This window comes from Musa acuminata, chromosome BXJ2-7, assembly GCF_036884655.1.
Source record: "Musa acuminata AAA Group cultivar baxijiao chromosome BXJ2-7, Cavendish_Baxijiao_AAA, whole genome shotgun sequence".
Classification (NCBI taxonomy): Eukaryota; Viridiplantae; Streptophyta; class Magnoliopsida; order Zingiberales; family Musaceae; genus Musa; species Musa acuminata.
This window is the reverse complement of record NC_088344.1, coordinates 6,155,678-6,179,336: the sequence shown is the minus strand read 5'-3', so window position 1 is coordinate 6,179,336 and position 23,659 is coordinate 6,155,678. Positions and strand designations below refer to the sequence as shown.

The window sequence follows — 23,659 nt, the reverse complement described above, 5'->3', positions numbered from 1 at the left end:
TGACTTTTGCAGCTTAATCATTTAATGTGAATATTATTGATTGTTGTTCATACTTCCTTTTTTTTCTTTCTTTATTTTTTTGCTAATTTTTATTGGTTCATTTTTTTATTTTTAAATTACCAGTAAAGTTAAAAAACCAATATTCTTGGATTCCATATTATGTTTTTTTGCTTCAGATATAATTTTTTAACATGACATTTTATGGATTGAAGAATTAATTTTGCTAAATTTTCTATCGTGATCGATCGAAGGATTCAAACTTAATAGAAGAAGAAGAAGAAGAAGAAGAAGAAGAAGAAGAAGAAGAAGAAGAAGAAGAAGAAGAAGAAGGTCGAAGGATTCAGACTTAAGAAATGAAGAAGAAGAAGAAGAAGAAGAGACTGAGACCACTTACCTTCATTTTGAACGAGGAGACTCCCAAGCAAAAACAAGAGAAAAGCAAAGCGTACTTTATCCATCTTTGCTATGTATGCAACATGAGACATCATCAGCCTTTTATAGCTCTATTAGAACAGAGATTAATATGTGATACGCTTGCTCGAAACATAGAATCTCCGATTGATCTATTGGATCATGATAATAGATATGCATATTCACTATGACATCATAGATTTGTTTAACAAATTGATTTCTCAATAATTTCATGGAGAAATGAACATAAATAACATAGTAAATATGGCAAATTTTATTGGTTGTTTAAGCAAATCTATGAAGATATACTAAATAGGCACATCTATTAAAATAATATTGTATTTCTACATGCTCATCATTATACAATAGATCAATTGGATATCTAAGAGTAATTTGTGTTCTAAAACACCCTCAACACCCTTAACTATAGATTTTAAAATTTTAAAAATAGAAAAACTTTTGTTCTAACTATTTTAAATTCTATGTTATATAAAGAAATTGGTTAATACCTGAATGTTGGAGGAAGGTTAACATAAGTACCATATATGAAGAAGATATTAAACACATATATGTACTATTGTTTGAATAAGATTCTGGCTTATTATTAATATCATCTTTCTTCTTTTTATCTTTATTTTTTTATTTTTTATAAGAATATCTCTATCTCCCCTTGAAATAAAAATTATCATCAATTAGGATTTTCTAATTCTATTAAGGATAATTGTTAAATACATCATTGAATAGATATAATAAAAAGAATATATTCTCTTCTAAGATCACATAAATGTGTCAGGCTCTAATCTAAGAGTAATATCTTTGAACATAAATTTTTAATCTTCAAAAAATATTAAGCAATTGAGAGATCACCTTCGATAAATCTCTAAAGTCCAGATTTTTTTTTCTTTATTATTAAGTAATATCAAGAGTGGTTCAAATTTCTAAAGTTGATATTTGTAACCAATATTGTATTCAAAGAGATCATGAAAAATAGATTTTTTTAACATAAAATCAATTTTTGTATTTAGTGCTATTATTGCATTGCCACCAACCATATCTCATAGAGCTTCCCCTATCAGATAGTACTTTAAACAGATCTTCTAGATTTTATAGTTAAACTGATTAATAAGTTTAATATCAAACCCATCGATTTGACTATTATAATTTATAGTCGAAAAAGATTATCTTCTTTACCAATAAGATATTAAAATACAGAGATTATCTATGTGAAGAAAGAGAGAGATCATATAAGTACAATCCTTTCTCAAATTATAGTTACAAGGTACTAATAGTCCAGTATCAAACCAAATATAAGAGGAAAAGTGAAAAAGAAAAGATCGTGAACTACTATTTGACTTAAGTCCTATAGGCTTGAATAATTAGACTTATATATATATATATATATATATATATATATATATATATATATATATATATATATATATATATATATATATATATATATATATATATGTGTGTGTGTGTGTTATCTATTTATACGTATAAAATAATAATTTAAATCAAGAGATTTTTATCTCTAAAATTCTATCTAGTTAACTTATTTAAAATATAAAATATATAAAAAAATAATTATTAAAAAAAATATTTTAAATATTAATTGGGACATAAAAGGAGATTGAGAAAGTGATGGTGTGAACAATTTGAGGCAATACGATATATGGATTGAAGTCCCATAAGAGACTTGATCGTATAGAGATATAGATAGGAGTTATTAGGAGCTCTATATTGGTGAATAACATTATGGTAAAAGGGGTCATAGATTCAAAAGAGTGAATGTCATGGTACCATAGAGACGAGTCTTTCGTACGTGCATCAAACTTTGTATTGGATGAAAATCTTAGTTATCAACATATGGGGGTTATATACCATCAAAAATAATTTCGAGTGCCAGTAATAGGAGTTTATAATAATGAATGATAGGGTCATGAGCATAATAAAACCATGGTATCACATAAATGAGACTTCTATTGAGTCATCGATCTCTTGCTCTAAAGGTGAAAGAGCATTTGATCACGAGAAACAATTGAGGAGATAAGTTTGATGGTAAAGGTTATAAAACTTCGTATGGACAAGTTTTTCATCTAAGAGAATAAATGAGTACTTGATTGAAAATAAAATAGGTAATATATTATACTATATATTTTTTTAGCAAGCGATAAAAATAATAAAGAAGATGATACAATTCCAAAACTGACCAAAATTATTAAAGATTTATTCCAATTCAAAACAAAATTTTACTCCTTTCCAATAAAACACCGAGATGCTCACGCATCCCTACTTCACGGTGGGGATGGGAGTCCTGGCACGATCGGCAGGCGTCCTGCGGATTCCGTGCGACGTCGTGCATTGCCACTGGATCATCGACATGGTCATGAGGACGAAGATGAGGAACTCCAACTTCTCTTGCCTCCTCACTCCTGCGCTGGCTTACATAGTCGAGGCATTTGGATAGCACGTAACGATCTCACGCCCAAACAAGTTTTGGACTGCCGTGAGCTTAATCTGTGTCACTATTCTGTGAACATGTAACGGATGGTGTTGAGATGGTTCTCTAATCATTAAACCTTTCAAGTTATCTAATGTGTTTTGCATTAAAAAAATAAAAAAAGGTTTGCATTCCATTTTTTTTATGTGAAACTTTTCTTTGTTTGAGAATGCTTCCACTCATTACCTGCAATGAAATAGTGAGTTCATTTAACTCATTAGTGGTGTTATTCATTATCAAAATATAAAAGTTAAAAATATCTTTTTTTTTTATCGATGATGATAACCATTTTTTGAGTGTGGGTCTAAAAGTCTTTTTCTTGTTTATATGTCATTTTTATAATTATATCAATATATAGCTTAACCAAAGTACATTCGACATTCAAGAATGATCATTGTCAATAAAATCACACACATCAAACTCATTGTATCAAGAGACATATTTTAAAATCACTTGTGGTATGATTATATTTGACGGTCAATCGGAATTCGACACAAGTCAAACACATTTAGTCTAGTCAATCATGAGAGCTCAATTAGCCAAGAGATGATGTGGTATCATATAAGTATGCTTAGTCACTTAGACGATGATGTGATACCACTTAGGCATGTCTAATGGCTTAAAAAGCTAGGGTCACTTTAGATATTTAGAAAAAAAAAATCATCGAGCTAACTTAATATTTTGAATTTTGTTGGATATATTCTCAACATAATTTTTGCCATGGTAGCTCACGTAGAGGCATTGTGGCAATATAAGATGTGGCATATGGAGATATTATGGTTGTCACAAAGATGCGACAAACTTAGATTGTCATTATTATTTAAGACATATGGTAGACTTGAAACATCGTGATACTTTTAATACTGTGACAGTCTTAAAGATGTAACAGACTTGAAATACCTTAAGAGTTGCAATATATTGCAATGCCTCGACCATCTCATATTTAGCGAACTAAATACGTTTGTTAATCTCTTTTATTTCAAACAACTAAATAATGGACTTATCTTTGAGGTAATCATGATCTCAATGAATAACTTTTGCATCTTAATCTTTTATCATAAATATTAGGTCATGAAAAACATTTATTGATTGTTTTTCATAATTCCTCTTTTTCTTTCTTTATTTTTTTTGCTAATTTTTATTGGTTCATTGCTTTACTTTTTAATGACCAGTAAAGTCCAAAAAAAAATATTCTTGGATTTCATATTAGGGTTTCTGCATTATTTAATTATTTTCTTATTTATAATCTAAATTAAGAAAAATGATTGGTGTAGAAATTTAGAAAATTCTAGTGGAGAAATAGGGCACGGATGTGAAAATATTGGTCTAGGCAAAGACATCAAAACAATCCAACCATATATAATCAACTCTAAAAATAATGATAATTTGGATCAAAATAAAGATATAAATACATCGAGGAAATCCAAATGCAAAGATAGCATTTCATACGGCTTCTTGAAGGTTTGTTCGATCGACATACGATAGATGCGACACACTCGTTTATGGATAAAGAAATCTGACTACTCGATGAACATAAATCTAATGATATCGTTATCCACTTTGGAATGTGTATAGCTCATAATAATTCTTTGAAGATTCGGTAGAAGTAACCATCGAAAAGAAGATAAGATACACCATGCATAATTAAATAAGACGAGGCTTTTCGTCTTTATTGTTTAGCTTCTCCCAAAACACACATCTTTCATCCATTGTTGGACATAAGCATATATGAGTTTTTATTCAACAAGAGTACTCTATAAGAGGGTTCATGGATCGGTCGGAGTGTCTGTTGGACAATGGGGATAACAGTCGTCGAATGATCCGAAGCATTCTTCGGTTTTATTACAGCATATGCAATCACCTGAAGAACATCCTAGTCTTCTAGTGCAAGGAAGTACCACCACATTTCGAGCTATCAAAAGAAAAGAAAAGAGATTAGATATGATTAAAGCATCGAATTCTCCAACTATAAGAAGTTAGTTGTTAGTTGAACGTTCATAATGTGCAATAATAATTTTATCTTTTTTTTTTATTTTTTTCTTTTAAACCAACAAATGATGGACTTGATTTTTGAGCAAATCATTTTCTCTATTGTAAGAGACTTGTGTAGTGCTCACCACAATTCCATTTTCAAGACTCGATTAGGAAAAGCTTTCACATAAGGTGATGTGCGTAAATTTGGAGACTATAAATTATACAAGGTAGGTATATTTGGAAGATCACAAAATTAATACGTCGGAGCAATCTATTGTTCGAAGGAGAAACTTCAGATATGATTTTGCTATGCGTGTTTTTGTTTTCCTTTTTCTCTAATTAATTTTTTAACATGATATTTTGTAGATTGAAGAATGAATTTTGCTAAATTTTCTATCGTGATCGATCGAAGGATTCAAACTTAAGAGAAGAAGAAGAAGAAGAAGAAGAAGAAGAAATAATTTTTTAACATGCATGTTTTTGTTTTCCTATTTCTCTAATTAATTTTTTAACATGATATTTTGTAGATTGAAGAATTATTTTTGCTGAAATTTCTATTGTGATCGGTCGAAGGATTCAAACTTAAGATATGAAGAAGAAGAAGAAGAAGAAGAAGAAGAAGAAGAAGAAGAAGAAGAAGAAGAAGAAGAAGAAGAAGAGAATGAGACCACTTACCTTCGCTTTGAACGAGGAGACTCCCAAGCAAAAACAAGAGAAAAGCTAAGTGTCGCTTATCCATCTTTGCTATGTATGCAACATGAGACATCATCAGCCTTTTATAGCTCATTTAGAACAGAGATTACTATGTGATACGCTTGCTCGAAACATAAAATCTCCTATTGATCTATTGGATCATGATAATAGATATGATATGCATATTCACTATGACATCATAGATTTGTTTATCAAATTCATTTCTCAATAATTAGCATAGTAAATATGGTGAATTTTATTGGTTGTTTAAGCAAATCTATGAAGATCTACTAAATAGGCATATCTATAAAAACAATATAGCATATCGACTTGCCTATAATGATGCAATAGATTAATTGGATACCTAAGAGTATTTTTTTTGTTCTAAAGCACGATTAACAATCAATTTTAAAATTTTAAAAGTAGAAAAAAATAAAGGGGATCATTTAGACCTTTCTAAATCATTTTAAAGGTTTATTGAAAATTTAAGATTTTTTTCAAAAAAGTGAAGGATAAGTTATGCTATTTTTTGGATGAGGTCATATTGTTTTTGAAATGGAACAATATATATATAAATATATATATATATATATATATATATATATATATATATATATATATATATATATAAGTGATAATCATTTGTCTAAGTTCCTTGGAGAGTTGGAGTCAAGCTTATCATTTGAACTTCTTTTTTTTTTTTTTGGTCGATAAGTGATAATCCACCCATTACTATCACCTATTGTATCTTACAAATAAAAGGGAACTTTTAAAATGTATAAAAAATATAATAAGAAAATACTTGCCTAAAATAAATATATAAAAATTTAAAATTCAATTTACTATTAAAATTAATATATAACTGTTTTAAATATTTAATATTTCAATATATAAAGATATTGGTCAATACTTTAATATTGGATGAAAGTTAACATAAGTAAATATATGAAGAAGATATTCAATATATATATATATATATATATATATATATATATATATATATATATATATATATATATATATATATATATATATATAGTCACATCCTATATTTATTAAAAAATAATAAATCTTTATTTTATTATTCATAATTCATAAAAAAATACTCCTTTTTTTTCATTCTTGAATTCAAATCCCTATCTTCACAATAATAAATATTTTATTAATTAAAAAAATCACATCTTCTTGATAGGGCATAACTGATGAAAAAATATATTCTAGTTAAGCCTCAAATATATTGTAAAGTAGTAAACTATTCTAAAAATAAATATAAGATAAAAATATATCAACAACCAAAAATATTGATAGGAACTCTTAAAAATCATAAAGATAATTTTCTATATTCATAAAATAAATATAAATATCAATAAATTAATATAAAATGATAGTATATTGATTAATTATAAAACTCATGTATTAAAAAATAATAATTCTTATGTAATAAATAAAATCATGCATCGGTCGCATGTAATACATACATAATAGTTAGATAACAAGGGTGTACATCACACACGATGATGCACTCTCCCAATAACGGATGGATAAACATACTTTAAGAGGGATTCCTCCCAACAATGGATGAAGAGAACCAATATCACACTCCTAATAATAGATGGAGTGACATCCCTCACTTGTCCAAGTGGAGACACGTTCCTCCCAACAATTGACGAAGGAACCATCTAACTATCACGTCTGATGGTCTAATTGTTAGGAAAGGGTCGACATTAAAGGGGTGAATTAGTACAATAATAAAATCACATCATCAAAAATGTTTCGTTTCGATAAAATCGGTTTCGTAAAGATGTTAACTTGAAATTGTAAGAAAACATAGTGAAGGAGGAATTCAGTTTGCAATAAGATAAATAACAAGAAGTAAATGTAAACCAGATTTTAGAGTGGTTCGGTTGTCATGATCTACATCCACTTTGCCGATTCCTTTTTCGTCGAGGCTACCGACATCCACTATCGATCTTCCTTTAATAGGCGAAGATTAACCTCCTTTTTACACCCCTCTTCTCCTTTTCATGGGTTTAGGAGACAACCCTTATAAGCACTCACTCCTCTTATAGAATTCTAAACTTAGAGTAGATGAGGGAATTTTTAAAGAGATTGCAGCAACGTTTCTTCACTTTTAAACTCTCAGTGCTTGTGTATTTTAACCAGGGATGAGAGAAGTATTTATGGGCTTTAAGTTGATTCAAACTTGGAGCCTAAAAAGGTCTCATCTCAGGTTTCCTGGGTACTAGCAGTACCACCGTCGTTCCTAGACGGTACTATCGCCGCAGGAACTGGTATTAGGCAGTACCACCACCGAACAAGGGTGTACCACCACTGGCAGCATTACTGTCGGTGATACCACCGCCCAGGTTTCCTGGGGTGCTATTCCCCAGGCGATGCCATCGTCGACCAAGGTTTCAACACCTTGGTTGGGCCTTGAATCTGGCCCAAATCAGTCTAACTTTGGGCCCAGTTGGCCCCTAACAGAATTGATGGGATTATGTCCCAATCATAACTCTAATTATATGCTAACAACGATTCCTAAGACATAATCTAAGCAAGATAAGTCTGGTTTCTTCCGGCGAGCTTCCGGCGATCTTCCGACGATCTCTCGGCAATATTCCGGTGGACTCCTAGCAAGCTCCTGGACTTTATGATGATCTTCTTAGTGAGTTTCAACGAGCTTCTCTGGCAAGCTCCGATACTTCTTGGCTGGTTTCGACAGAACTTCTGATGAACATCCGGACTTCCGATGAACTCTCGAACTCCCAACAAAATCGCGTCCTTGACTCCGGGACTTCATTTTGCTTCATGCTTTGCTATCGTAGTTAATCCTGCATATGTAAAACACACTTCGATCTAGACAATTAATACTAAGCATTAATCATATTGTCCGGCATGTCATTGGTCTCTCGACGCTTCGTCCGATTCTTCGGTGCATCATCCTCTCTTGCGGCCTATTGCCCAATCGGCTAGTTGACTCTGCAACTCCGATATCCTTGGCATAATATTCGCTCTTCTTGGCCCGATGCCCGAATCCATGGCCCGAAGCCTTCTGTCGATACGTCCACTGATCCTCCGGCTCGACATCCAATCTTCTGACATGTTTTCCTCCGGCATAACATGATTCTTCCTGCTTTAATTGTCTCATCCTGATCGAAGCATCCTGTGTCACTCAAAACACAAATTAAAACATAAACACTTGTCAATTGGTTTAATCATCAAAATCCGAGATTCAACACTGATAATCTTCGAAGCGAATTGCCCTACCTGCTCTCGACAGGGATACATATACAATCATGATCATTCATTTACATTTATTAATTCATTCACATATGCATCTAAGATTCTGTATGATCTACTAGACTATATATGATAGCTCTGCATTGTGATAGGATCATAATGTTGGGAACCCTTAAAGAGCATCACATATACAGTAAAAATTAAAAACAAAAACTATTTCCAAAACATATCTTATTAGATCGTCTTGCGATAACCGAGAACGTAAAACTCTATAAAAATCGCATCATTTTTCAAAAAAAATTCTAACTTCGGGTTAACATCATCTTTCTCTTTCTCTTTATCATTATTTGATATCTACTAATAAAAACTATATTTTTGTATCTCTTGAAATAAAGATTTTTATCATTTGAAGAACTAATGATTTTTAACTTTATTAAATATAGTTGTCGGACTCATCTTTAAATAGATGTCATATAAGAAATATATATTTTTTTGAACATCACACAAGTAAATGATATTTCATTCGTGTAAGTGTATCAGAAATAGGCTCATCTAAATCTAAGAGTAATATCTCTTAATATAAATTTTGATATTCAAGTAAGTCATATTTTTTTAATAAGCAATGTAGTAATCCAAATCTCTAAAGCTAATTTAGAACATGTAATCAAAGATATCACAAAAAATAAACCTATTTAATATATATTGAATATCTTTCATCTCTTTATGATGCGTTTATCTATAATAATCGATACTTTTGTTGCATTTCCACGAGCCACGAAAAATAAGTATTTCAAATCTTATAGCTAAGTTGATTGAAAAGTTTTATCCCAAACGCACCAACTTGATTATTATAATCCATAGTCTAAATTTTTTTTTTCTTTACCAATGGAGATATTGAGAAATAAATTATCATCCATATGATTTTGATACTAGTTAATTACTGGACTAGCCTCAATTCATAGAATGAACCCACTCACCCTGTCCTAAATGTCCTGAAATCTCTTTCTGTGGTAGAAAAGTAAACTCGAGAAAGGACTTAATAGTAGGGTTCAGTGAAAACAAATATATGGAGAGGGATTGAGGCTAAAGTGAAATTTCAAAGAACAGTTTGAGAGAAACACGTAAGAGAAAAATAAAAGAGAGCTCGTTCTGTCACTTATATTCAACAAGTATAATTAAGTATATTCAACAAGTATAATTAAGTGATATTATATATATATATATAACGGTGCACACCGAGGTGGTCACGCATCCCTACTTCATGGTGTTGCTGGAGCTGGCGGCACTGGAGTCCGGGCACGATCAGCGAGGCGTCCTGCGGATTCTGTGCGACGTCGTGCATTGCCAGTGGATCATCGACATGATGATGAGGACGAAGATGAGGAACTCCATCTTCTCTTGCCTCCTCACTCCTGTGCTGGCTTGCAGAGTGGAGGCATTTGGATAGCACGCGACGATCTCATGCTCAAACAAGGTTTGAACTGCTGTGAGCTTAATCTGTATTCTGTGAGCATGCAACAGATGGTGATGAAAAGGTTCTGTAATCATCAAACGTTCCGAGTTCTCTTGTATCTGATCTAGTTTCTGAATCTTTCTGCACAAGACATCTATCTACCTGAATCATTCGTATATACCGCGTCTTTGTTTAGCCCCTTTTAGTTGTGGAGACACAAAACAGGAGAGAATTGTAGGAATTTATAGAGACGGAAAAGGTTTTACATCCGACAATTCAAATAAACACGTTCTTATCCTACAGATTGGCAGTCGCAGCAGCATTCAACTCGTTCACAGCAGCAGGAATTCAAGGCCCGCGAGGGAATTTTCTTATGCAACGCTGAAGGAACTCGCTGCGCTTTCCACGAACTTCCTGGCACCCTTGAACCATCTCTTGTCACCAGCTTGCGCCTTGCAGATGTAAAGCTTACCACCGGAGACAGTCGCTGTTATGAGCTGATGCTTCCCGCCCTCGTCTCCGTCGGCCGTCCTCGTCAGAACCGAGATGAAGTAGTATTTCTTCCCGTCGATCACTGGTGTGGAGGTCTCCAAGATGTTTGCGGTTGCCACAGCATCAGAGTCGAATCCACCCTATTGAATTCAACGCGTCGTCATGTAGTGATTACACAGAAATTAAGTAGTTCGGGTGGTGGTCATCTTAATTTACCTCGGAATCTGTTTTGCCGGAGTAAGCCTGTTTTCCCAGCAAATAATCCACCTGAAAATTGAAGCATAGTAGCAGTCAACTCTGTGTATCCGATTTGGTATTGGACTGTCTCAGAGCATTAAGAATACGGCAGTAGTTCTAATGATCTCCAAGGTTAGAGGTGAGTGATTACCTGCGACAGGAATTCCTCAGGGCTGCCGTAGTCGGTGATGGAGCTCTTGGAGGTCGGGGTAACCATGACGGCGACGTTGCTGGTGGTGTCGAAGTTGTCCTCGTACCTCAGCACTTGACCAGGGTACTCCACCTCCTTGCTGGGGTTCCACTTGGAGGGGATGGACAGCTTGAACCCATCGCCCTTATATGGCAGGAAATCCGTGTTGGTCTTCGGCTTCCCGAACACGTTAGCTGCACCAGTGCGACGGCTATCACAAGTAATGGAAGGCAGCAGAAGGCTTCTCTGGCATTTCTAAGCTATATAAAGCATCTATGTTGTTTGCGATTCGGAAAGATTACCAGCTTCGCCATAGGCGGCATCAGCAGGCGAGACCTTGGAACCAATTGCTGCGGCACCGATGAGCACGGTCAGTGCCAGGCGGCGCGAGACGACAGCGCCGTTCTCGTCGTCGGCGGAAACGGCCTGCTTCTGCTGGGCCCTGCAGGCAAGCTGGTTAGCCTTGACGCTCGGCACGAGGCGCGGCCGCGAGGTCCGTGAGGCGGCGGCCGAGGGAGCAGGGTGGTGGAGGAAGCACGCAGTCGAGGCCATCTCTCTCTGTCTCTCTTTCACTCACCACTCTTCCTCGCGAGATGCTGCTGCTCTTGTTGCCTTGGAGGGGGCGGTGATTGGCTTCTATTGGATTTGTGGCGAGTGGAGGAGAGCGATTCATGAGCCAAGGAATTGCGGATAGATCTTTGGATTGGATTAGGTATCAGAACCTCTGATTGGTCCAGGTGGAACCTCACATATACTCGATCTCCGACCTGTCTTCCTTTGGTGTCATGCGCTTAAGAACTCTATTACTCCTAATTTGAATTAAGGCCCTTAAATTACTTTAAATCACAAAGCAGCAGTCAAATTTCCCGAATCCATTTCCTTTAATTCACCAACTCGATAGCTTTCAGACAACAGAATTTTAGGATACATTTCTGAGGAACTAATCCCAAGAGTACATATATATGGCTGTGAATGGTAGGTAAGACGAGGGACTAATCCTGGCTCAGCACGCTCTTGTGGAGAGTGAAGGTAGAGAATGCATTCATGAGGAGGAGTAGGAGAGCTCCAGCGAAGGACGCCATGAGTGCCAACCCTCCACGGATGCAGAAGGCTTCAAACCTGTCGCATATCGGGTTCCACCTCGCATGTACGTTGCCATTCTTTCCCAACTCCGCCATAGATGCTGCAGCAGCTGCACCGGTCGCCACTAGAGCAAATATTACCTGCGCAACCACACAACATATCACCGATCAGAGGAATCCTTTGTCGCAAAGTACAGAGTCGTGGATTTGATACACAAGAAACGTAAGCTGCTAGAAGACTTTTAGCTGTTGTTTACCTCATCCAAAAGGTGCACCAAAATGTCACGAGGCTTTGCTTTTAAGAATGGTCGCAGGAGGAGCACCAGTAGGTTGTATAAGCTTGCAATAGCATTGGCAATGACAAAATACCTGCAGAAAGCATTTAGAAATAGCTGCATGTAAGATAAGAGGGTAGAGTTGATTGCGAGAAGCTTACACGAACGCAGGGGTTTGCTGGAACGCAGCAGTGAAGGTCTGGAGGATGGGAGAAGTGCCCACTACAGCAACTGCCATCCTTGTGCTCTGCTTGTTCAGTGCCATGACCACAGTAGCTGTAGCTGTGGCCAGAACGGCTGCCAACCTTAGTGACAGAAGCAGCTTAGATTTAGGCTGCGACTGTCTGCTCCCGGCCTCCGCCTGTTTCCCATTCTCCGTTGCCATGGCTGGAGATACAGAGACTTGATGGATTGCATGACAGCAAGGGAACTGATGCTATATAGATGAAATGCCTCCACCGAGTCAAACAAGTTAACAGTAATCAACACTCTTAAAACACTGCGCTACTGCATCATTTCTTATGGATTTCAAACATCCCAAAACTTGGTTAGTCATCTAATTAATGTATAACTGTCATATTTTCTTGCCAAACCCATGTCTCAGAAGTCAGTGCACAGTTTCAAACAAGTTTGAGTTACATTGTGCATCATTCCTTGGAAGGCATCGTTTTCTTGTAAGCCTCAAAAACTTGCTGGCACTGAACTCGCCAACCTCCGAGGAAAGCTTATGAGATGAAATGGCTCTATAAAGAATAATATGATTTTGTCTGGCCAGCGTACCAAAAGGGGTGGTGGCGCAGTTGGCTAGCGCGTAGGTCTCATAGCTTATTCGAGTTATCCTGAGGTCGAGAGTTCGAGCCTCTCTCACCCCAACCAACAGTTTTTTTATTCTTAATAAAATATCATTTTATTTTTAGGGCTTTCCTGCTTATTATTTAATTTTATATCATAATATAATAAGTTCTTTATTTTGGTGTTTGTTTGAGCAGTAATATATTGAAATAATATATTACCACTCTAACTCAAGATGCTGATGCATTAAATACCGTGGTGAAGAAAAGAATGTTCCCTCTCCTATTTATTTTGGATTGACTCGATGATGACAGTTAATGTTGACATCGACAGTGATTATGTGCCCTGTTCGATCACTGTCACGGTTGCAAAATTATCCTCAAGCAAGCATGTTGACAAACATCAGCAAAAAGAAAAAGAAAAAAAAAAGCATTGGAAACACATGACAATCAAGAGAGTAAATTTGGACAATGAACAATATGAACCTGATCCACATGAATGCAATGACATGTTGCTTGTTCGATGTCATATGTATGTCATACAGCTCACCACAAATTTACAGTCCACTGCAGCCACTTTGTGAATGTCAAAGACAACAAACTTTAACCTTTTTGTGACCATTATTTATGGAGAACAAATCATTCAAACTATTAATGAGTCCAGCACACTTGGCCAATATAGCTTTTTACAATAATAAATGCCATTCAAGCTGATATCTGAGACCAGCACAAATCACTTCTTCCCAGTAGTGACTCCGACCACAACATTACTCACCTGCACGTGTCAAGTTTTATAGCACACAAAGTTTTGTGAGGAAGATCATAATTAGAAATCCGAAAAACAAAAAAGCATTGAGCATTACCAGTTTACCACTTTGATTTACTGACATAGGATTCTCGACAACTACTGTCATGTTTTGGGCTTCAGAGGGAGGCTGTAATGACAAGAAGAAAAGTCAACATATGAAACTCAATGGATTCGATGAAAACCATGTTATCTAACCAAATGAGACATGGGGGGCTGAACATACAGCAGATGTTGATGGTCTCATGGGTATAGTCTCATTAGGCCTCTGTGCCTCTGGAATCGGTACTCTCGTAGTCTGCATTGAATAGCAAAGAAAAGACAAACTAAAATGATTACAGCTTGTAAAATCAATTCATGGAATAAAAAAAAGAATATCGAAAACGAAAATAAACAAATATACATCATTCTGGCATACCCCAGCATTTGTCACAAAATGGCATATTGCGCATTTGACTGATGGTGCCCCACAAGGATAGATCAAAGTTGTATGGCACTGGCCACAGTTTAGGTAAGCATTCTGATTTGCTGCAATGTGAGTAGTATATTACTTTGATATTATAGGCAAGTTTCATCTAAATAATTAGTTCCATAAATTACATAGTGTCCAGCAATTTCATAAACTTTTATATGCATTACTGTGGTCCACAACATTTATTATGATAACTTCTTTCTACAGGAAATTCATTAGAATTTTTATACTCACAAGATTATAGAAGTAACAAAATTTTCTTCATAAAAAAGTTATATTGTTACCCTAAGGATTACCATAGATCACTAATATTAAAATCACACAACATTGTTGATGCCAGATAGCTCATCAGGTCAAAATGTTGTTTCAATAGAGAATATACAAAAGCCTACTTGCTGAACAACCAAAATATGAACAATGGAAGCAACTGCCGGAAATTGTTTTCCTACATTTGTCTTTTCTTTTGAAGTTTGCTATTACTTTATGAAGCTTGGGCTATACCTACACTAAGAAAATAAGTGAAAATTTCAATTCCCAGGTGACGGGACTCACATGAAGGTTGGTAGTAGATTAGGAAAAGGTTTATCTAAAGAAAACAAAATATAAAGAATAAGCATATAAATTAAAAAGTGTGAGTAAATTTTCAACCAAAGAAAATCTCTAGATGATAACAAAGATATGTAATAACCAGTTTAAGTCAGCCAAAATTTTCTTTGAATTTAAACTATCAGGTTACGTGATAGTGCAGCAACCACTATATATAACTAATGCAATCTAGATCCTACTCCCAAAGGGGAAATAAGATGATAGATACAACAAACCATGTGTTCCAATAATTTGTGGTTGCCTACACAGATATATTCCCTCCATTGAGCTTTCTTAAACCCAACAACACTGGTCAAGATTGGACAAATTTCACAAAAAACAATCTAACGAAATAAAAGGCGCATGCCTTTAATTCCAACACATCTTGTAATAAGGCCTGAACTATGGCCATAATAACCATATATTCTAATTTAGGTCTCAGAGGTGCACAAATGTTGTCTAGAAGAGAAAAGCAAAAAGTATGTTAAGGCAAGGTGGGGAAGGAGAGGGCGACGGAGACGAGTAACTAGTGGCTATGGAGAAAGGTGGGGAAGGAGAGGGCGACAGAGGAAGCTGCAGATGAAGGTGGCAGCGACAGTGACGAGGGAGGACACCGCCGACAAAGGCGGCAGAGGAAGATACGGACGAAGGTAACAGCTACAGATGAAGGAATTGTAAACAAAGGCAATGGTGATAGAGGAAGCTATGGATGAAGATGGCAGTGGCAGAGGAAGCGAACAAAGGCGGTGGTGACGGAAGAAGTTGCAGACGAAGACGACGACCGTATGGTTTCACTTTAAAGACAAGTTAGGGCTAGGTAGGGCACGGGAGGGGGGGTTGGGTTGTGTTAGGGCAATGTAGTTGGTTTGATTGAACTAACTTGCTTGTTCAATCAAACTAGGCATGAACCCAACCCATTCTTCACTCGAGCACTCGCCCAAGGCGCCTAACGCCTGGGCTCAGGCGAGCGCTTGGGTGATGCTTCATCGAAACGCCTCGCTTGGAGGTTGTATGAAGCGTTTAGCCCTCATCTCGCCCGAACGCCTTTTAAAAACACTAGATAAGCCTAAATAGCTTTCATGATCATCCAACACCTTAAAGTGGAGGAAATATTTGATTCAACAACCCATACATACCAAAGGAGCAAATACTTCAATTTTCACTTGCCCGCCCAAACTAAGAAGCCAGAGTCATGTTCAAGAAAAGAAAAAGAGAGATACTAGGACATGTGTGTATAACCACTTTGAGAAACACAAAGGTCACCGAAGAGATCTAATTTAATGTTTTGATGGAAAGAAATAGAAAACAAATTGTAGTCTAACTCGAGGAATAAGATTCTCTTTTCTTAAGTGAAAAAGTACAAAGTTAAGCAAACTATAATTGTCCATATATGTTGAAGTCACTTTTGATGTTAACATTTGTTTTTCTTTCTTCTGTTCTACCTTTTACATGCTAAAGTTTTTGCCACCACTTCTCAAAACTAGCTCTTAATTGGCATTTCTAGGCATCGAGTAGGTTTGCTTATAATGAAAATTATCTAATTTAGTTAAAGTAAATGCAATTTGGAGATTAAGGAGAGAATAAAATTTCACAATAATAGGAATAACCTTGAGTTGTATTGGAAAAATAGTGCAAGAATGCCATGAGTAGATAGTTTGAAGAGAAAAAATAAGGTCTCCAATTTTTTATGCCACAACTTATGTAGTCAGGTTACAACATGACTTAGAAAATCATATGTTTTCTCCTGGTTCCACTAGAAAGAAAAACTCTCTAGAGCTTGCATATGTATGTAACTCCATCATATAACTAACACTTTATAAGAACTCTACTTTCAGAGAACATGTTCAGTGAATTTTCAAACTGTACAAAATGGTAAAAAGACTACTGTTTTCTTTCTTTTCGATATTCAATTCATGAGGGCTTCCTTTTCTATTTGATGCTTCCAGAAGTAGTTCACATGCGTGAATACACTACAACTACAAAACCAATGTGTTTAGTCGCTTTAAATAGCTAATTCATCTTACATCAATTGGATTCAGATGATCTGAAAGGTAAACTTAATGCGTAGGAACTGAAGGAATCATAAGAAACTTGAAGCAAGCACCATGCATGTGTATGATATGAACCAAAGGACCCTATGGTCAAAATGATGATTTATTTTTCACATCATATAAGAACAACTAATACTAGTTGTAGAAATAGTATCTTGGGTTCTTAAAAAGTTGTTGCAAGCACTGAAAATCATTGTATGTTCTTCACTGATTTTATATTGCAGATAACATGTGCCCAGAGATCAAAATAAATAAAACATACCTGGTCTTGCTATATTGATTGTGCCACAGCAAGAGCATCTTACGCTAGTAGCACCACTAGTATACATCAATAATGTTCGGCAACCATAACAAATTATCTGTGCCATTTCCATTTGCCGAGCCATGTCAATCCCTGCAAATGTTGACTCAGAATTCCATATACAAACTAATTAAGTAGATTTTTTCCACCCAAGCCAAGCAGAATAAGAAAAAAATCTAACCACAAGTAACCAAATGGTCCAAATATTTGTATGAGCAAAGGGAGACAGTAATGATCATGCTCAAAGGTAGCAGTCAATGATTCATCTATTTTCAGAAGAAGAAGCATATCAACCTAGCCCATTATGAAACAAATAGATTTTCATATTCTGATTTCTTGCACACATACCATCTTGGGACTGGGACCAAAAAGCCTTTCCCCCTCCTTCCTTGAAGCTTCCTTTGAAAAGAATTTTTAGTATATCCTTTTGTGAGAAGAAATATCAGTTACATTCTCATAAAGATGCAGCTGTCATGAAGAATAGGCATATTTTATCTTCCAAAGTTCGACCTCTAGATGTCACCCTTTACTACTTAAATTTATTAAATTTCACCATCAAGTCTAGAATTTACCTCTAACTCATGATTTCACAATTATCAGACAAAAAGTCCAGTGAAATGATAATGAAACAAAATAACATGAACCTACATCTGAGACACAGTTGATGTCAAATGTCTAAAACCGGTCAGCTCGACATCTTCGTAACACAACATATTATAACTCTGGCTGGAGATACTAAGGTAATGCATTTAAAAATGCAAGTCAATGGACACTTGCCACTGAAATGCATAATTTTTTAATAGATAACTTTTAGGTTTAGAAGTTATATTTGTGGGAACATATCGAAGACCACAGTGATCAATATTTCATAAACAAGCCCATAATATGCATTCCTATCTTAAGATTTGATCAAATACTGCAATCAAAAGAGGTAGAAGAGAACCTGCAGGGGGAGTTGGCGTCATAGTGTTGCATATTGCACAACGTACATTAGTGGCTCCTTGGGGGTAAAGAAGAATGGTCCGGCATCCATTGCACACTAGCTGGCTCTGCATGCCTGCATTTTCAACATTTCAAAAAGATAAACAGGTGATCCGATGCAGCTTTTTAAATCTCAAATTTATGTAACTACACCAAAAAGACTGCTAACAACATGAACACAGATAATTCTCAAAGAAGTAATACAAGTGTCATCTGTTACTATCTAAAGGGCAAACCAGCTCCTGCCAATGCAGAGTATGATTAATGTACATATAAAGGTTGTTTCTGTGGCTCGAACCATGGTCTCCCAGGTTTGCTACTATCTATTTAACTAAAAGTAATACTTTCAGACCCTGGAGAAGTGATTTTTCTTCCACTTCAAACATAAAAGTTGTTCTTCTATACGTAATCACTAAATTGAGAGTGCATTAGCTACGGACTATTGGAATTCATTTTATATATTTATCTGCTCAATTTAATCAAGGTTATCATTCATGATAATAGAAAACACTAATGTAATCCAAAAGCTGAAACTCGCAATACATATATATGTATCATGTCTCTCTTTAAACTCTTAATCATGTGTGTGTGTGTGTTTGGTGGCATCTCCCCATTTCATGCATAGTTTAATTGCTTCCCTCTTGTGAAGGTTAATCTGGAAGGATTAGTCTTCTCTTTTGATTTGTTCAAATCTTCTTTGCCTATAAGGGAGCTTATTCATCTGAGTTTATCTGTGTTTGTGTAGCTCACCTTAAGTCAACTAAACCACAACTTGACTAGCCCTTAGGTTACCTAGCATATCTAGCTCATTTGGGCAACTTGACTTCCTTTTTTTTTTTTTTGACACACCTGGCTCACTTGAATTTGCTTCATCAGGCTATGGACCATGTTTAGAAGATGATAGACCTAAGAATTTAGTAATTCATAAAGAAGAGAGCTAATAGAAAAAACACAAACTAAAACTTTTGTTATCATGACCATATCTCTGTAGACTGTGAACGTTAACCAACATATAAAGACTCAGAACCAAGTAACCTAATTCTGCCTGAACTCCAACTCCTAGACATTGTATAATAAATCTGAAACACCTAATAAAAGTTTAATTCAATATTTCAACATTCTCCCTAAAATTAGATGGAACAAATAATATTGTGGAAAGATGACAAATGCAATGCCATCTTATTTTATGAAGTTATCACATGCAGCATTCTTTATAAATTTTACAAATTTTGTCATGCTATCCATAGTAGTTATCAATGTGCTTTATCAATCTTTCATGTACCAATAAGTTGTGAAATTTTATTTTGCCTCAAACCAAATCACGTTTAGAATAACATATTGAAAGTATGATTTATAATATTTCTTGAGTTTCTGGATCCTCCTTGTCGAGAACTGACGACAAAAACTCTAGATATGTAAAGTTAAGATGAAATCTTTCTTAGATATAACAATAAAAAAACTGTAAGTCGCAACTTTACATAGAGATATGTAAAAGGTCATATGTTTAGTTAAGTTCAGAGTATTTATCTTTATTTATAGTTTCTATTAAAGCCTTTTTATGTCTTTCTCTATCTCTCCTCGTACCACCAATATTAGTCATTTCACATTTTCTGACTATAGCATCCGGAGGTCTCCTAAGCACATACCCATACCATCTTAAGCGATTTTCTCTCATCTTATCGTCTATTAAAGTGATACCTAGCTATTCACAAAATCTTTCTCAGATGAAGGCCTAAAATATCTAGCTTACAAGAGACGTGCTAGATGATGCTTTCAAAAGAAAAAGATACAAGAGCATTACAATTCATTTATCAAAAAATAGTCGATGAAAAAATTCATCCATGTATTTCTGTTAAAGATAGCAAAAGAATCTTGCTTAAACTAAAAAAATTATTTATAAAATAAATTATTCTTCCCAGTTCCCACACAAACAGATGAACTAGAAGAAGAATGTGATCAATTGCAAGATCAAGAACTAGCAATATTTTTTTATTGAGATTGATTATACTAAGAACACAAGTTAGCAAGATATGGAATTATGTACTAAATCATAAGAATCTAAAGAATATAGTCCGAGTTGCAACATAATCAAGATAGAAGTCATATTTAATCAAGAGTTTTTTTAGAAGAAAACAAAGTTTAAAACCAAATTGCTGACAATAGACTTTCTTGAAATAGACAATGTAATATTCATGGAAAGTATGAAAGTAATTTTACCTCCTAATACAAAAAAATTGCAAAATCATACAAACTGTTCATTGCTGCAGATTTCAGTGTAGTTGTAACCAAAGCTAATGTAAAAAAGCAAAACTATTGGAGATATAAACAAGTCATGAAGCAGGATTAACTTTTTGATGATGCTTTGATAATCAAGTAAAGATTTTTCACATACGAGCATTACATTAAGATTAATTTTGTGATCTCAAATACAGACAAGAAATTTAGAGTATGGTTCAAGAAAAATCAGTTACAATTGAGTGAAACATGCAAGACTGACCAAGTACATATATGGTTCTTATGGAAAGCATGACATAGTGTTTAAAGCTTTTGGAGAAACCTTCATGTGGTGACTACAAAGGATTCAAATCTTGACCATATAGAAACGTACAAACTGGTATCCACAAGATCGACCAAGTACCAATACTGAAACATATAGCTTGATACCAGTAAAATACCATTCATTTATACTATCTTATTATTTTATTTCATGATATCGAGCATCATATACTGGTTTTACCATCTGGTGTACCGATATCATACTAGTCTGAGAAATTACTAAATCAGTTATTAGAACAAACCACACAAAAGAAATGACATTGGGTTTCTCAGCATACCACGATTTAATTTTTTTAAAGTTAGATCTGGGAAGGATGCTAGAAAATTAAATTAAATTTTGATTAGGAGTTCAAAAGCAGTTAGGCTTGGTCTTCCCATAAGAGCAGTTTGTCTAGAATTCCTAATGAAATTGTTAGGTCAGAGCATGGTATTTACATGGCTTGTGATTTTGTAGATTGATTGGGAATATGATGATGAATAAAATTTTATGTATAGCGTCTTATATTTTCCTCTTTTATATATCCCCTTGAATCTTTAGGCCTACCATCTTGCAGGCTTTCTCCCACATACCCTTTTTCCACGGTCAATTCATCCACATATGGCGAAGAAAAGTATGCCAAAACTTGAGAGACAATAGGTCCCAAAGCAAACAAACAAAAGAAATTACCACGACAATGATCGAGCGAAATCGAAAGAGAAAAAGACAAACGCACTAAGTAATTAGCTTTCCAACACCGAAGCTGTCAGATTTCTTGCAGAAACAGCACCGAATAAGGGATTACGGAGAGAAGAATATGAACGAACCGGGAGGAGGAGAAGGGCCACCAATCCGATGACGGGATCGAGCAGAGCGAAACAAGAAACCCTTCTAGCCACGCAAATTCGGTTCTTTAAGCCAATCTTCCGCTATGAATCGCTCGATGCAACCCACCCACTCCCCCCCCCCCCCCCCCCCTCTTCTTCCTCACTGAGACGATGACGCCGGGTCGGAGAGGACGACAGCGACGTCTCCGTAATCGCAATGGTAATAGGAGAGGACGACGATGACGAGAATTAATGAGATGACTATGTTAATTTCCTTTTACATAAATACCCACAACTTTGCTTAAAACTATATATAAATATATATATATATATATATATATATATATATATTTATTTATGAAAATCTTCAAAGTTATATTGATTTTTATATGAACGATTTTCCTAAAAATTACTCATATTTTAAGTATTTTTTAAACAGTACTCTTATTTTAGTTTTTTCTTAATAATATCTCTAATTCAAAAATTATTCGAATTATTCCTTAATTTTTTTCGTTTATTATTGTATTTTAGTCTATCATATTTTTAGTTTGTTTACAGTATTTTAGTCATCATAATAAGAATACTATAATAATCAAAATAGACTCATTACCTCAATTAAACCATATAAACCTAAAAATATGATGCCGTGATAGTTTATCAACAATGATAATCAAATAGAAATAATATCATATCATTTATAATATTTTTAATAGTATTTATAATATTTTAATACCTTAATAAAAAAATTATAAATAAGCTAAATAAAAACTCTATAATAGTGTAAAATTGGTGAAAAAAGAAACAAAATTTAGCAAAAAATTTTGAGGGATATTGTAGATATTTTTTAAATTGTGATAATGTTTGGGAAAAAAAGAAAATGGGGTATCGATTGGAAAATATCATGAGTATTTTTTAATATATTTTTGCATTTATTTTGTATTTAAATTTGACATAAAAATCCAAAAAATTTAATGATTTCGAAAGTCTAATTAATACTGATACCCATTAAAATCTCCAAACATCCTTCAGAATTTAATGTAATCTTTAAGATATATGTATATGTATATTCAAACTCAAAATGTCGAATGAAAGCAAAAGAAATAAAAGAAAGAGAAAATTGACATGATGAAAGATAAAAGAAAAAATAATGAAAGGAAAAAAATATATTTTAGGTACCTATCTCATCTATATATTTTAGATATTTAAATTAGTCATGGTTAATAATGGTTAATTGAAATTTACTGGAGACATATATGGAAGTTGTATGTGTAGATGCTGCAAAAGTCGTGATAGAACAACGAAAAATCAAATGTCTTTTGAGTTGATTGCCAACTACAAAAGTCAAAGAAAGCGACATAGATAAGATGACATCCTCCGCCACTTCTCTCAATCTTCTTCAAATATATTCCATTAAGACTTTAGCTTTTCTAAGCCTTCACCTGCTGGATTGCTTTGAATATTGCTGTGCTTTAGTTGATTTTGTATTATATGACATGTTTGATAGATAATTTAAATTGTAAATATAAATTTGATAAGCATGATAAAAGTTCATATGACAGATAAAAATATGAAAAAATCATTTGGAAAATCACTTTTGTGACTAAATAAAACTATGATCGTCAACTACAAATGTTTGATAGATAATATAAATTATAAATATTAATTTCGATTCCATTCGGACAATTAAAATTATTAATTTTTATTTTTAATAAAAATAAAAAATATAAAAAATAAAAATATTTTAAAAAATATATGTATAATTA

At 34.3% G+C, this 23,659-nt stretch overlaps 3 protein-coding genes and 1 non-coding gene across 7 annotated transcripts; 1 reads left to right on the top strand and 3 right to left on the bottom strand.

Moving 5' to 3' along the window:
- Positions 1 to 10,498: 10,498 nt before the first annotated feature.
- On the bottom strand, positions 10,499 to 11,856 carry LOC103990328 (oxygen-evolving enhancer protein 2, chloroplastic). The gene is made up of 4 exons (XM_009409424.3): positions 11,496 to 11,856; positions 11,155 to 11,387; positions 10,983 to 11,033; positions 10,499 to 10,906 (listed from the first exon to the last, which is right to left on the bottom strand). The coding sequence occupies exons 1-4, from the start codon at positions 11,743 to 11,745 to the stop codon at positions 10,646 to 10,648; spliced, it is 795 nt and encodes a 264-aa protein (XP_009407699.1). The 5' UTR covers positions 11,746 to 11,856; the 3' UTR covers positions 10,499 to 10,645.
- A 187-nt stretch (positions 11,857 to 12,043) lies between these two features.
- LOC135616861 (CASP-like protein 1B1) lies at positions 12,044 to 12,971 on the bottom strand. The gene is made up of 3 exons (XM_065116552.1): positions 12,712 to 12,971; positions 12,533 to 12,644; positions 12,044 to 12,416 (listed from the first exon to the last, which is right to left on the bottom strand). Exons 1-3 carry the CDS (start codon positions 12,933 to 12,935, stop codon positions 12,186 to 12,188), a joined length of 567 nt encoding a protein of 188 aa, XP_064972624.1. The 5' UTR covers positions 12,936 to 12,971; the 3' UTR covers positions 12,044 to 12,185.
- A 364-nt stretch (positions 12,972 to 13,335) lies between these two features.
- Positions 13,336 to 13,422, top strand: TRNAM-CAU (transfer RNA methionine (anticodon CAU)). Its single transcript is given in 2 exon segments — positions 13,336 to 13,373; positions 13,387 to 13,422. It is a non-coding gene; the product is annotated as a tRNA-Met (tRNA).
- A 400-nt stretch (positions 13,423 to 13,822) lies between these two features.
- On the bottom strand, positions 13,823 to 22,054 carry LOC135587061 (protein LOL2-like). Of its 4 annotated transcripts, none has more exons than XM_065116547.1 (8): positions 21,897 to 22,054; positions 18,499 to 18,612; positions 17,904 to 17,954; positions 17,517 to 17,648; positions 14,565 to 14,674; positions 14,373 to 14,444; positions 14,205 to 14,276; positions 13,823 to 14,116 (listed from the first exon to the last, which is right to left on the bottom strand). In XM_065116547.1, the coding sequence occupies exons 2-8, from the start codon at positions 18,608 to 18,610 to the stop codon at positions 14,075 to 14,077; spliced, it is 591 nt and encodes a 196-aa protein (XP_064972619.1). In that variant the 5' UTR covers positions 18,611 to 18,612; positions 21,897 to 22,054; the 3' UTR covers positions 13,823 to 14,074. The 4 variants fall into 4 exon arrangements, with proteins under 4 accessions (XP_064972619.1, XP_064972620.1, XP_064972621.1 ...); XM_065116548.1 differs by having other exon boundaries at positions 21,806 to 22,023; XM_065116549.1 differs by lacking the exon at positions 17,904 to 17,954.
- Positions 22,055 to 23,659: the final 1,605 nt, after the last annotated feature.